Source organism: Lissotriton helveticus, chromosome 3_1, assembly GCF_964261635.1.
Source record: "Lissotriton helveticus chromosome 3_1, aLisHel1.1, whole genome shotgun sequence".
In the NCBI taxonomy this organism is placed as follows: Eukaryota; Metazoa; Chordata; class Amphibia; order Caudata; family Salamandridae; genus Lissotriton; species Lissotriton helveticus.
The window spans coordinates 306,885,356-306,900,906 of NC_136061.1; the positions used below are offsets into that span (position 1 = coordinate 306,885,356).

At 47.5% G+C, this 15,551-nt stretch overlaps 1 protein-coding gene across 6 annotated transcripts in view; it reads left to right on the forward strand.

The window, feature by feature from the left end:
• Positions 1–14,822, forward strand: part of TEX14 (testis expressed 14, intercellular bridge forming factor) — a 2,253,432-nt gene extending 2,238,610 nt beyond the window's left edge. For all 6 annotated transcript variants that reach the window (XM_078679858.1, XM_078679856.1, XM_078679860.1 and 3 more), the window contains one exon: positions 12,990–14,822. In XM_078679858.1, the coding sequence (XP_078535984.1) occupies positions 12,990–13,026 (37 nt within the window). In that variant the 3' untranslated portion in view covers positions 13,027–14,822. The remainder of the gene's footprint in view (positions 1–12,989) is intronic.
• Positions 14,823–15,551: the final 729 nt, after the last annotated feature.

The window sequence follows — 15,551 nt, forward strand, 5'->3', positions numbered from 1 at the left end:
AAAACAAAAGAGTCTCAGTGGTAGTCCTTCTTAACTCTCCGCACTCCAGCAGCTCCCATCATGCCCTGCAGCTGCTTCCTCTTCCTCTTTCTTCGCGTGAAGACCATGCTCCAGCAACCTTACGCATCTTGTTTGGTACCGTCGATCCCTGCAAAAATACGCACTGTCAGATACCGGCCATCTACACAACCCAGTGTAAGAAACATGGCGAGAGACTTCACAATCAATAGCACACATAGCCAGAAGGAATTGTATAAACAAGTTACTTACAGTCCATACGGGGAGGGTCCACTTCCATGAAGTCATTGGGGGGGATAATCCTCGCCTCCGAGTCCTTAATAGAATTGGAACTTACCAGCACAAAGGCTAGGCAAATTCTCATTCTATGGCAGGACCGGAGGCTTCGGATTATGCCAGTTCAAAGCTTGTCGACAACCAGCCGAGCTACTTCTAACACTGGCTTGAAATAGAACCTCTTAAAGGTGGAGTCTGAGGACCAATCGGCCGCTCTCATCAAATCTTCCAATCTAGCCCCAATGGCAAAAGCTTTAGAGGCCATCGCTCCTCTTGCCGAATGAGCACCAAACTGCTTGGTATCAATCCCCGCCTCCTGCATCACCCAACGCACCCATCTGGCGATAGTTGGGGAGGAAACAGCCTTGTATGGTTTACGTCGGGCAATTCGCAATTGTCTCTCGCCCGGAGGGCGAGTATCTTCAGTCAAATCTTCATAGGCACAGAGGCACTGTACCACGCACAGTTTCGGGGAATCCGGAAAAGCCGGATAAGAGATCACTCTAGAAAGGGTCTTAGTCCGTCTACTCACAGTGAATGACACCCCATCCGGGGAAAAAACTCGAGCAGTGATGTCAAGAGCTCGAACGTCAGAAACTCGCCTGCAAGATACTAGGCACAACAACATTGCCAACTTAGCCGTGAGCTCCTTGCGTGACATAAACCTATTCGGCTGCCAAGACAAAAACAAGTTCAGAACCCCGTTTACGTCCCAAAGGACGGAATAGCGCAGCTCAGGGGGCAGCGAGAGGCGGATCCCTCTCAGGAGCCTGCACACCAAAGGGTGCTCCCCAATCGGAGAACCTTGTACCAGGTCGTGCCCGGCAGAGATAGCGGAGCGGAAGGTGTTAATTGACCGGTAAGCCAGGCCATCCTCCGCCAAACCGGCCAAGAAGTTAAGAACATGAACTACATCCGCCCCCATGGGATCAAAACTCTGTCGCACACACCAGCGACGCCATCTATGCCAGGCTGATCAGTATCTCCTGGTCGTGCTATCCGCCCATGCCTTGGAGAGCAGATCCTCTGCTTTTCCCGAAAGGCCTGGGAGCGTGCCGCTAAGCCATCAGACGCAGTGATCCCTCCTGGACTAGTCGGTGGGAAGACCCCTCCGGACTGAGCAGAATGCGAGGAGAGTGGGGGAGTAGGATTGGAGAATCCCAAGAAAGTTCCAGAAGAACCAGAAACCAAACTTGAGACCTCCACCACGGAGTGATCAAGACCACCTTCGCCAACTGACGGCAAAGCAACGCCGACACTTGTGTTATCATTGAAAACGGGGGAAACGCGTACCCCTGCTAGCCCGACCAATCCTGGAGAAACGCGTCCGTCGCATCCGCCAATGGATCTGGGCGCCAACTGAGGAACCTTGGAAGTTGATGATCCAGGCGGGATGCGAACAGGTCCACCGAGAAGGGACCCCATTTGTCCGCCAGCCGGGAGAACACGTGAGGGTCCAACTCCCATACACTGGCGTCCAACAGGTGCCGGGAGTGCCAATCGGCCACTTTGTTATGACGCCCCGGCAGGTACTCCGCTGTGACCGATATGTGCCGATCCAAGCAGAAATGCCAAAAATCCTTGGCACGGTCCACTAGTATCTTGGATCTGTTTCCCCCGAGATGGTTGATATAGCGGACCGCTGACACGTTGTCCATCCGAAGAAGGACACATGACTGAACTCTGTCCTTCGTCCAGCACTGGACCGCAAAGGAGCCCGCCAGCAACTCCAAACAGTTGATATGTAAGGACTGCTCGTGGCCCGACCAGGCGCCTCCTGTGGAAAAATCTCCGCACCTGGCTCCCCAGCCAGAACGACTGGCGTCCGACTCTATTACCACATCCGGAGCGCAAGCGAAAATCGCACGGCCATTCCAGGCCTCCATGTGCGTCAACCACCACCAAATCTTGTCTCTCACTTCTTCCGACAACTGAATCATCTGAGAATATGTCAGGCCTTTCCTGAGATGGTACGTCTTCAGGCGTTGCATGGCCCGGTAGTGAAGAGGCCCCGGGAAAATGGCCTGAATCGAAGAGGACAGAAGACCCACTAAGCGCGCCAAGTGGCGCAATGACGTGAGCGGTTTCGCCAGAGTCTGACGTAACTCGTGCCGGATCTTCGCCATCTTCTTGGCGGGAAGACTCAGCGTGGATGACACCGAGTCTATGTTGATCCCCAAAAAGGTTGCACACTGAGCGGGAATCAGAAGGGACTTCTTCTCATTGATAACGAAGCCCAGGCCTTGAAGGAGGTTGACCGCCACCTGAAGCTGGGCCGCTAGCCGCTTCGGACACTGGTCCAAGAAGAGCATATCGTCCAGGTATAGGATCATTCTGATACCTCGAGCTCGCAAAGCCTCCACCGCCGGGTGTAACACCTTCGTTAAGCACCACGGCGTTGAGGAGAGCCCGAAAGGTAGCGTGGTGAACTCGTACACCTGATCGTCCCTCTTGAACTGGAGGAAACGATGGTGGGGAGGGAAAACCGGCACCGCCAAGTAGGCGTCTTTTAAGTCTAGCCTGACCATCCAGTCGGAAGGGCGTAAAACGTCCCTCAGGAGATGAATCCCTTGCATCTTGAAATGGCGGTACACCAACCATTCGTTGAAATCCTTCAGGTTGAGGACCGGGCGCCGGCCTCCGTCGACCTTGTCGACCAGAAAAAGATTGCTGAGGAAACCCCCAGTATGTTCTTGCGCGCAACAAATCGCCCCTTTTTGGAGGAGGGCGGACACCTCTTCGCACACCAACTCTGCATCGCGCTGGCAAAAGGTAATGGGACGGGGACGTTGAAGCTGACACGGACGGCCATGAAACTCCAGCTGGAAGCCTGCAGCACCCAAGCGTCGCTCGTGAGGGAAACCCACGCTGGAAAAAACTGCGCCAAGCGCCCCCCCCCCACCCGCAAACTCGCTGAGGGCAGCACACTCATCTCTACCAACACTTTGATGTTGTCCTCTCTGGCCTCCACGGCCCCTGAATTGCTGTCCCCGAGTAGGGTAGAAATTGTTTAAACGGGTACTGTCTTGCGCCTGTCCACGGCCGGAGCCTTGCCCCCGATCGGAGCTGGTGCCACGACCGAACGAGCGGCCCCTGCCATGTCTGGCCTTGTCAAAAACCCGAGGGGGAAAAACCTTCTTAATGTTGGACTGAGCCCTGTCCAGCGAAGTAAAAGTGACAACAAACTTTCCAAGTTCTTTGATGAAGGGGTCCCCAAAGAGGCCCCCTTGCGCCACCGCGCCTGCTTCCGAAGAAGCGAGGTCACCCAACTTAGGGTCAATTTTGATCAACAGTGACCTCCTCCTCTCAGTAGAGAGGGCACAATTCGCGTTGGCCAGAAAAAGAATGGCCCGCTGAGCCCAGTTGGACAGGACCTCCGGGGATATGGGATCGCCCGAGACCTTGGACTCCTCGGCCATGTCCAGAATTTTGGTCATGGGCCCAATCGCGTCCAGAAGCTTGTCCTGGCAAGTGCGCCAGGACCTGTCAATACCCTTCCTAGGGTCTCTGACGAATTTCGCCAAGAACGTCGCCATCTTAGGGTCGATGTCAGGCGTCAACGCCACCTTACCCTCTAGGGTGGGGCGAGGACCCTCTGCCCTGAGGCGGTTACGGGCGTCCTTCTCTACCGGTTTGCGCAAGCGGCTTGTGACATACTGGGCCACCTTATCCCCGGGCAACCAGTCCGAACACCGGGGATGGACAATCTCATCCGGTCCAACATGTCAGAAGGGCCAGCGGAGGAGGTGGCCTGGGACGGGAGCCACGATCTCGAGGAGCAGGCTTCCTCATCCGTGTCCGGGGAATCTCCGTCATCTTGGGGCTCTGGTGACATAGTGCGGGGGGTAGGAGGGGGTACCTCCACTGGGACAGGAAAGGATGGAGTCCCCTCATGTGCCGTAAAGGCACTTTTAATGCGGGCGAAAGCCTCTGAGTCAACCCCCTCAGCACAAGGCTTCTTAGGTGAAGGGGGGTGGGCGACGGGGTTGGGGCAGGGACCTGGGTCGGCGTAGGAATCAGGGCCGCCAACTTAGAATACGCCTCGTCCAACCGTGCCGTGAGGCGCTGTTCCAGTGACACCATGGCCTGATCAACTGCCCTATAGATTGAATCATCAACCGCTTGGTAGAAGTCCACATCCCAAGGGGCGTAGCTGAGAGGGTCCTCCTCTACATACTGGCCATACTCCCCCTGCATCTCGAGGTAAGTTGGGCTCTGCTGGGGAGAGAACCATGGCACAAGCAATGAATAATGGCCCTAACAGGCACCAATTGACACTGGGAGGGAGCCCAGACTATATGGGGACTATATGGGGAAACACAAAGGCACCCAATTCACGGGACTAGCCCTGGGGACGCTGCAGCCCTTAATATCACAGGGCACCAACCCGGCAAAAGCGTCCCCTGCCCCAACACTGGCGCTAATTAGGACCCTTCCGGGTGTCAGAGAAAACCACAGTACAACCCACAGTGGGCGTTCAACAAATGAGGGGAGAACCTAAGGATTGCGACCCCGCAGGGTGTCAGGCCAGGAGGCCAGGGGCACCGCCAAAAGACTGAGGCTATAAATGCTCGAAAAAACGCTCTAAAAGCATCCCGCGATCACCAGGGGACTCTGTAGAGAGAAACTAGGTCAGCGCTTGCCACAAACACTAAACGCTACCCACACAGATCCCAAACTCTAGAGAGAAAAGCCAAAATCCACTTAACTTGCTGCTGAGCAGCGAAGAAAGAGGAAGAGGAAGCAGCTGCTGGGCACGATGGGAGCTGCTGGAGTGCGGAGAGTGAAGAAGGACTACCATTGAGACTCTTTTGTTTTCCCAACTGTTCATGGGAAATGTAGTATTTTGGATGTTTTTATTGCTGCTGTTTGTGCAATAAAGCGAAGGAAGAAAGGCATAATCCGAAGCCTCCGGTCCTGCCATAGAATCAAACCTGATCCCGCTGATATCCAAACACTGTCCTCACCGAGTTGGGTGTGGAAGAAACTCAATTGTCTCACCCCTTATATTCTCCTCTGCGCTTGGATCCCTCCAACCCGGGAATAAGTGGTGCAACGCACACTTTGTAAATTTGATTTGCACATGATGGGAGATGTCTTTCCTAATGATCGTATCCTTTCACATACTGACATGGCAGATTTTCACAAGCCACACAGATAGATCTTTTCTCCTACGCTGCCTCCATGCCACCCTTCGTGTCTGGATCACCTAATATGCCCTAGCTACTGATGATTTCCTCTTTTGACTTTATTGATATCGGACTCCAATGGATGGGAGACTGATTTCCAAACTATACAAAGCCTGCAGGTCACTGAAGCTTGTCCACCACGGGAAGATAAGGGAACATTGGGGGAATGACCTAGGCTACGTCATGACTGACAACATGTGGTACTACTGCTGCCCGCAAATCAAACAAGTTTCCCCTAACCATCAGCACAAGCTGCTCCAATTTAAATTCCTGCACAGGGCATACGTTACCCCTTGCACACTTGCCAAAGTAGTTCCCACCAGGTCTTCCAGTTGCCCCCAAGTGCAGCTTGCCCAAAGCTGATTTTGCACATCTTTCATGGACTTGTCCATACATTGCTATCTGTGATATTAAGATACTTTACTGTGCATGGTTATTTAAAACCTTTACAATATAGAGAAAAGGAAGTTCACTTTATAAAACATAAGTCAAATTTAAACATATTAAAACAAAGGTTCTGTCCATAAAACAAAAAGCAAAATGCATGGTGAGATAACAATAACACGATTAAAAGAAGCTTAACGTCATGTTAAACGGTCTGTTTATCATAAAAAAAAATGTTTTAAATAGGTTCTTCATCAATGCCGACCAAGGGGAGGTACAATAAAGTGCCAATATTAAATTATAATGACAGTTCGAAATGTCCCTATTGTGTAATTGATGGTAGTCGATATGTGGGAGAGTCTAGATGTCACTCTAGTGGTTGGTCATCAGGGGTACCATGGGGTTCATCCTTTAAACTTTTTACGGTACTAGTAGATTTGTTCGGTTTCCTTCAAAGTTTTAAAGCGGGCCTACGCTTTTTCAAGAAATTTTACCGTTCTGCAGCTCAGTTGGATATCGTCTCCTTTAAAGCAGGCAAGCAGTGCTTGCCTGCAGGTCAGTATCTTGCGAATGTTGAAAAGTGGTCGCAGGAAGACGTGTCGATCTTGGGCGAGCTTGGTGCAGGTAGTGATCAGATGGACTATGTTTTCCTTGCCATTCCCACAAAGACTGCATGTTGTTGGTAAGTGTGGCCGTAACCATGGAGGTAAGTGGGCCGCTGACGGCAGCAGCCCTAGGTGAAATTTCAGGAACTTTTCTTTTATTTTTTTAGTGAAACCTATCTGAAGATAGGTTTGAGGCAAGGACGTAGTGTACGATTGAAGTGTAAGCCAGCTGTGAGCCCGCTCTGATAGGGTGGCTTTGTCCTGCAACAGTGATTCCTTCCGGACTGTCTTGTTGACCACCTTTTTAAAGACCGCTGTAGAGCCTGGAAGTTCCCAGAGTTGCTGTAAGCCAAGGTCCTCAATGGCGGCCTTCAGGTACCGCCTTGCCAGAAAAGTTTTTTTATTTTGAAGTTCCTTCCACAGGAGAGCATTTAGGGTATTCGGGTCTCCCCTGCTTATTTTATGCCAGGTTTTTATGTATGCTCCCTTGCGTGCCAGCTCTTCTTTTTGTAACCCGAGCTCTAATCTCATTTGGGCAGGCGATGAATACCTTGGGAGGCCGAAGATCATACATAGTGCTTTTGCCACTGTTCTGTCTATTAAAGGAGCATCCCTCCCTCTCATAGATTCACTGCCATAAGTAATGGCTGGGATTAACTTGGCCTGTATCACCTTTATGAGAGGAAGTAAGCTTGGGCCAGAAACCGTGTTTTTTAAGTTTCTACGGCTTGCTGCAATGGTTAGTCCTCTCCTTTTTATGGCTTCACACTGCGGCATAAAATTTCCCTTGTGGTCAATGATGACCCCCCGATATCGATATTCACAGACCATTTCTAGCTTTCTAGATGACAAGAGCCAGTTTCGTGTTGGTTTCTTTTTAGAACGGTTAATGCGCATAACTTTTGATTTTTCGTGGTTGATGGTAAGCATGTTGGCCGCGGAGTTGTCCATACATTGGGACTTATTAGAGTGCAATATTTGAACGTATCTCCTTAATGACAGATGTTGCGTTCCACCCAGACCCGCTTATGGCTCTCCCAGGCTACATGACAGATGCTCCTAAATCGATTTGTAGATATAAGACCATTGCATTATTGCTGCCCAGAAGGGAGATAGCATTGCACTGTGGCATTGGAGTTCGTCCCACAATTAAGGCTTGGCTTAACAGTATGATTTATTGTGACTCTACCAGTGAAGTATATGCCACTCTTACACCTGCCTACATCAGGCCGAGAGATATCTGGCAGCCTTTCAGGAACTACCTTTTGACCATTGCCGCTGATTCCAATTGCTAATCTTACCTAACTGTAGTTGTAATCATTAACCTTAAGGCTATGTAACCATGATTGCTCCACTTGACATCACTGCTTTGCATCATGTGTTTACTCCGCCCTTGAATGCTATGCTTTGATTGCTGTATATGCTGGTATCACCAATGCTTATGTTCCCTCCTGGCCCATACTACTGGACTAATGATATATATTCCCATACGTGCCCCGTGTTTTTTTGTACTGTCTTCTTCAAAATCCATAAAGTTAAAACAAAAGAAGACGAGCCAAACAGACGATACTAATGAGATTTATGCAAATATTTACAACAAATAAAGTGCTTTCTAGTGAAGATGGCAGTAATAAATGAGGCAGAACAGAATAGGCCTATAAAGAAATACATGTACAAACTCTGACTGCTGAAAAGCATATTCTCATTGGCTTATAAGGAATATCAGTCTGGGGAGGAAAACACTATGGTGCGTACTCATAAAAAATAGGAACAGGTTTAGAAATGGACCCCCAATCAGCCATCATATTGCAGTTTCCAGTAGCTGTGGGCTTCCTGAAAGGGTTGAAGAATATATTCCCCCTGGTTTCTTTTGTTGTGCTGAAATGGGACCTGCATTTAATTTGTTTCTTTTATGATGAGCCCTTCATTTGAGCCCCTGCATTCTTGTGACTTAAAATGCTTGTCTTAGTGATGGACGCCTCTACCTGCAGACTCCTCACCTCTTGAATATCCCAGGCGTTATACTGAATCCAAAAACTTTGCAATTGCTCTCCAGGCCGATAGCGGGCTCTGGCTTTGCTTCGGTGCCAGAAGCGTAAACCTCATGACATCACTGGAGCCATAAAGCACCCACATTGGGGCCAGTTCCCTTTTATCTTTGCCATCAACCCGAATCCGGAGATCAAATCCCCTCAGGAGGTCGTTGACATTGTTGACTCTTTTTCTCCAAAAATGTTTTCAACAGGTTCAGCCTCTTTATGTCACCCCCCTAAACGTTCAGGATTTAAAATGTATAGGAACTTTGGGGCATATTACCAAGAAGGGCGATAGGCGAATATCGCCACGTTAGCGGACGTTTTCGGCCGCAAAGCGGCGATAATTCTATCGCCCTATTAACAAGCTGTCGCTAACAGCAGTTAGCGACAGCTTGTAGGCGATAGCGAGCGGTTTGGGGCCCGCTTCGCATGTCAGCATGACATGAAAGTGGGCGTACCCAACCCGTTAGCGACTGACAGCAGTCGCTAACGTCGCTATTGCCTATTAGCAAGGCAGGCGTAGCGATGGCTAAGCGCGAATATCTCCAAATACTAACACCTGCCCAGACCAGTTCTTAGCGATGTTATCCAATGGGAGGTGGATAACATGGCTAAGAGCATTTCGTCGCTAATGCGTGAATATCGCTGTATTGTCAGCAATATTCACGGATTTCGCTGCTATCGCCTGGATTTTTATCGCTTTTGAGATAAACCTTGCTAATATAATAGCAAGTTATCTCAGCGATAAAAATCGGTGATGCGCGGCGATAAAAATATTGCCGCTAATCCTACTTAGCGATAAATATCGCTATTTGTTGGTAATATGCCCCTTTGTTCGACAATTATTCTTTACAGACCCACTTGAAATGTGCCTGTGGTGCTTGGAGTGAACCACGATATTAAAGCCTGCGGCTCCTAAATGCACTCCAAGGCCATAAAAGAAATGATAATTGCCCAGGCCTCGGATAAACATCAAGCACACTAGACCAAGGTAAAAGACACCGAACCTGCTGTCCTCATCGAAGTCGTTGAAGCAAAAGTGCAAAACAAAAGAAACAACACTAATCCAAACGATGCTGCTCTTCAAAGAGTAAGGCCATGAGACCCCCTCCCTCTCCGCAAGCATTCACATAAGGGCCAAAACGAGTGGAGGACAACATGGAGGATCCGGCAGCTATGGCTCCTTCAGACCCCGTGTCAGCCCAAGGCCCCAGTCCGGTCAGTCTTACCCAGAGCGCCCCACTCTGGGACAGATACCGTCATTTTTCTAAAGGGATGCCATTTTTCTTCATCTAACTTTCTCTAGCTGACGTCTGTTTATGCTTTATCTCTTTGCCAACTTCATTCCTCATGCAACCATCCCTGTATCACTCTACATTTCCTTCTTTCTTACTCTCACTAATTCTCTATTTCAGTCTAAATCATGACCCATCGCTCTACCTCTCTTTCTGTTTTTTTAGTTCTTCCCCCTATCTTTCAGTAGCTTATTTCAGGCTACCTCACCATGTCTATTTAAGTTTATCTATACCTAGCCTATCACTTTACCTTCTCTCGAACTCTACCTTTTTCTCCCTCAACTTCACCTCTCTCGCTATACTGATCTCTTTTTCAGTGTACCTTTACTATTTTCTCCTGTCTCTTGCCCCTTCCAATTTCTCTTACTCAGGAGAGCCAGAGGTCAAGCACTAGCCACAGTGATAGAAGAGGACAGAAAATGTGGAGGATTAGAATTAAGGGGGAAAATGATAGATTTCACTGGATGGAGTGCTTTGGTTGTTCTTCCTGTACCAAAAATACAAGTTTTGAATGAGATTGATCAGAAGAAGATCAGGCAATTAAATGTGCAATTATCAACCACTTTGTGCAATTTTAATAAGATGTGGTCGTACTCTAAACATCCACCAAGACATGCTTAGTGTGTCCAACGATGAGAGGTACATGCTTCTCACACTCTAAATTCCATGTCAAATGTTATTGCAAGATAAATCTGATGCAAGCACAAAAAAAGATGGATTTATCAATTCAGGTTTAAACCTTCTGTTGGTACTCTTTGGAAAGCCGACACCTGGAATTCTTAGCTTTTGCCTCTTTTTGCTGTTGGGGACAACGTTTCTAATAAATGAATCTGTAATTAAATAATGTTTGTCATAGTGGCGAGGCTGAATTAGCTGAAAATAAGCAATAGATAGAAATATTTCACCAAGCACTAAGGGGCATATTTACAACAAAGTGCGGTGCCTTCTTGGCTTAACGCCGCCACTTCAGAAACGCAAGGCTACCCCATATTTACAACAATATAGTACAGCCCTGTGTTTCCCCCCGCGCTGGCGCTAACCTTAGCAGCCCAGCACCAAAGCAGGCACCCTTGCACCATAGTGTAAGGGGGCCTGCGTTTCAGGGGAAGATTGTATGTCTGCACATAACCAATCTTTAAATTACCTTTTGTAACTTTTATGTGTGCTGTTTAATGCAGCACACATAGAAGTTGCTAATGACATTTTTTTGCTTATGTGCAGGAAGGGTCACCTTTCTGCATATAAATAATCAACAACAACATTAAAAACGAGGAGAAATAAAGCATTTCACCTTGTTTTGCCTATTTAAGACCAGGGTTTCCCTGGTCTTAATTTTGGCGCTGCCTCCTATTGACACTACACCTGCAAATAGAGGGCAGCATCAAAATCAATTGGTGTTGTGGTGGAACGCCCACCGCAACACCCATTGCCATCCCCTTTGATGCTCAGAACAGCGTAAAAGGGTGCCTTATTTACAAGGCTGCACTAAGCAACGTTAAGTGGCTGAACAATGCCTTGTAACTACGGCGAAGCTCCTACCACCAGCACAATGTCACACTAAAAGTGACGTTGTGGTGACGATAGGGGCATGTGAAAAAATGCACCTAGGTCCTCAAAGTATGTTTTGACCCGGGACCTAAGGCTCCCAAGTTGTAACTGGAGGGAGGGTTAGTAGGTGCACACTTAAATGAGAAGATTACTAGTAGTGAGTGCATCTGCCTTTGCACACAGCACTCACAAGCCTTGCATGTTATGCAATGCACAATATTTGGGATCTCTGTAGGAACATAACCCTCAGGGCTATATTTATTCGGTCAGTTGCGTCACACTTTCACCACACATGCATGACACAACTCAATAATGAGATTTATGAAGCCACACAAAGCCATTTTGCATGGCCCTTAGTGGCTTCATAAATCTGGATTCACAGCGCAAATCGTTGCTTTGCACTACTCTGCCATGGGTGTTGCATGGGTGGTCTCACCCAACTTTCATGGATGTTGATGCATTCTCATATTTTGATACATTCTCAGATTCAGCAGAACTGGTAAACCTGGGAATGTGCAGCTAAAACTTCACCAGTGCGGGGAGAAAGGCTGGAATGTGCAGTATTCTGCTAGTCGGTGCACTTCTGTCTGCCCTTTCCCAGTAATGTAGCACAGCAAGGTGACTGGCTGCACTGCTTTGGTTACCCTCCCATAAATATGGGCCTCATTGTTTAAGTATTCATATGCAATCAGTCCTGATACTTGTATATCTTGGTTCAATTGGATTGAAATGACAGGCACAGTAAAATGCTTAAGAAGGCTCTTTTTCAGCCTGGTCATAGGTACTTACCCAGCAAGGCGAATGGGGATGATAGAAAAGCAAGAGATACTTTTCAAATAGCGGGGGTAAAGGTGGGTAGGCAAAGGAATATCAGCAGTGACACTTGAGGATTATCTAACATGGGGGTCATATACAAAGGATCACATTTATCATTGTTGTTGTGTTGCCCTTGTTCCACACAAGGGGGCGCAAGGGTGACACACAACAAAGTCAGATTACCTTGCGTGCGCCTGCGTGCCTGGATACATTTATAGTAATGCAATGCAGCGCAAATCGCTGCCTTGCGTTACTCTGCCCCAGGGAGGCCTTTCAGGGGTGGACCATGGATGGGTATTTTGGTGCATTCCCCGATTTACCATTACTGGGAGTCCTGGTAAGTGTCAGAATGACATGCGCCCACAGGTGAGGCATGACAAGAAGAAATATCTTTATTTGCATTCTAAGCACACATAGAAAGAGGAAAATGCCTCACAGGATTGTTTTTGTGCAGGAAGGTGCAAAAAAACAATCCTGCTTACAAGGCAGGCATCCTTGCACTATGTTTGCCTGTGTTGGCGCCAGGATCCAAGAGTGTGCCAGCGCATGGAAAGTACAGGAATGTGCTGTATGCTGTTAAATACATCACATTCCTGCCCTTACCACACTGCAGCAAGGTGGCTTGCTGCGTTGAACTGTGTGAAAATTTGATAAATCTGCCCCCTCTGTTCATGAGTGGGCCACATTTAAAACCTTGTATTTGACATTTCAACCTTGTTGGTATGTTGCAGAAGTTCCATGCTTTTTCTGTTGGGAAATTGAACAGGCAGTCAGGAATCTGAAAGACTGATTTGTGTCTCTTGTGTTTCTTTGTTTCTGCAGGGTGATTTTCCTGGACCAGAACAGTCCTCCGAAGTGATCAAAAATTCGAATATTTTTCTTTCACAGTTCCTTTGTTCTCACCAACTCTGTTATCTGCCACAGTGTTTCCTGAAAGTGTAATTTTAGCATGCAACGCTTCGTTCGTTTATGATTTGACAGGATGAGTTCGGTTACGGGGGTGGTTCCACATTAATTCTGTCAAAACAATTAACATTGAATGCTCAATATAGATTTTGCTGCATTAAAATAACAACTTCAGTGTGCTTATTTATAAACCCAAGAGGATAATTGCTGTCACGCTACATATACACATGAATAACACAGCAGCCAATATGTTCCTAATACAAAAAACACACAATGGAACCACACAAAAGTCCTCATTCAGACCGTGGTAGTCTAACAAACACACGATTACAACAGGAACGCCCTACTTTCTGGCCCTTTCCACATCGAGGCCCAGATGTATCAAAATTTGACACAGTCCAACGCTTTGTCAAATGGCTAGGGAAAGAAGGTGCCATATCTACTAAAACATGGCACATCCCTGCTCTCTCGTTGTGCTGGTGCACAAACTGCAGCTCAGCACCAACTCAGGGACCCTTGCATCATGGTGCAAGTGTGCCAGCGTTGCAGGCAGAATTGTTTTGTGCAAGAAGTGATGTCTTCCTGCACAAAAACAACCCTTAGAGACGCTTCTCTAGTTCTGAGTATGCTGCACTCAAAAAGAGGAGCAATAAAGACATTTCTCCTCGTTGGGCCTCCATCGGAAAGGCATAGCTTCTTGATAAATCTGGGAATGCGCCAAAATCCATGGGTGGGAGTACCCACTCGCCACACATAGAACGCCTCCCTGCCACAGAGAATCGCACAGCAGCTACTTGCGCTTTTTTTCATTACTCCAGATTTACCAAGCAATGCAAAGCCACGCAAGGTGGCCATGCGTTGCTTGGTAAATGTAACTTAAGGATTGCATTTCCGTTGAAACACCATGCGTGACACAAGGGCAGCGCAATCCAATGATAAATATGGCCCGAGATTTCACCTGGGGAGAAAGGGTTTAATCATTCATGTCCAACTGTTGTATGTGTATCTGTCACCTGTCTAGTATCTATAGTTCATCTCGTCTGCAAGATAACGGGTCACATGCATCTACTGCTTCCATATCATGTGGGAGATGTGAGGGGCATATTATCAGTTTCCTGCCGATAAAAGCGACGATAATGTATCGCCCGTCCTTGATAATATGCCCCTAGGTTTCTTGTGACTCAAGCTGCAAGCTGCCTTCTCGATCGTTGGAGCTATCAGGAAACCGTACCATGTTTTTATATCTGTATTCTGTAATCCACCTCATTCTCTTTGTTTTACTGCTGACATCTTTGGGTCTGAATCCCTGATATTTTCCACTTACTTCAGAATGCGGACCTGTTAAATTTCTCTGTCAGAAGATAAAGTGATTATTTACAAACCTTACATCCTTCGGAAAGTAATTCTACACTTGTCTTGCAGACGTAGAGTTTCTAAAGAGATACAGGGCAAAGTACACATTAACATGCACTGTGCCTAATATGAAGGTGCGATTGAGACGCCTTATGTGTCATTTCAGTGTCTGTGAGACCATTCACACTTGTGCTTCATGCCTTTGTAGAGTTTAATTTCCAAACCAATTAAATGGTAAGACACCTAAGTCTTTTGTCCATTAAAAATGTCCCAAAAAAGAGTAATGGTTAATGGCATCGAAATGTGTAACCTTTTAAATGTGTTCCTGTTATTAGATAGTTCTCTGAGTGCTGTTTGTTCAAGGTGCTCCTCTTCAAATAAAGCATGTAGACTAGAGTTTGTGTCGAATATGCGTGCATAATTTGTTTTATCTCTCTTATACCTAATTAGTTCATATTGTCATGTCACTGTGAAACAAAGACCAAAAATCTAGGAAACCAGGGGTGTACTTACTTTAGTTACTTTCCTTCTCCGGCTCCATAAGCTTCTGGGGCATATTACCAAGGGTGGCGATAGGCAATTATCACCGGTTTTTCGGCTGCTACGCGGCGATAATTCTATCGCTCTATTACCAAGCTGTCGCTATCTGATGTTAGATACAGCTTTTAGGCGATAGCGAGCGGTTTGGGGCCCGCTTTGCATGTCAGCGATATTTATCGCTAATGCCATGCAAAGTGGGCATACCCAACCTGTAAGCGACTGAAAGCAGTTGCTAACGTCGCTAACAGGTTGGGTACGCCCACTTTGCATGTCATTAGCGATAAATATCGCTGACATGCAAAGCGAGCCCCAAACCGCTTGCAATCGCCTAAAAGCTGTCGCTAACATCAGTTAGTGACAGCTTGCTAATAGAGCGATACAATTATCGCTGCTTAGAGGCCGAAAACGGCCGCTAAACTGGCGATAATTGCCTATCGCCACCCTTGGAAATATGCCCCGCAGTTCGTAGGCTTTGAGTCCACCCCTCACTGCTGATGATTTGCTTGGCTCCATCCCTGTTAATCATTCAGTGGCTTTGCTCTTAGTTTCTCGTGTGACCTGCCCACTTGAATGTTGCTTTTGTAC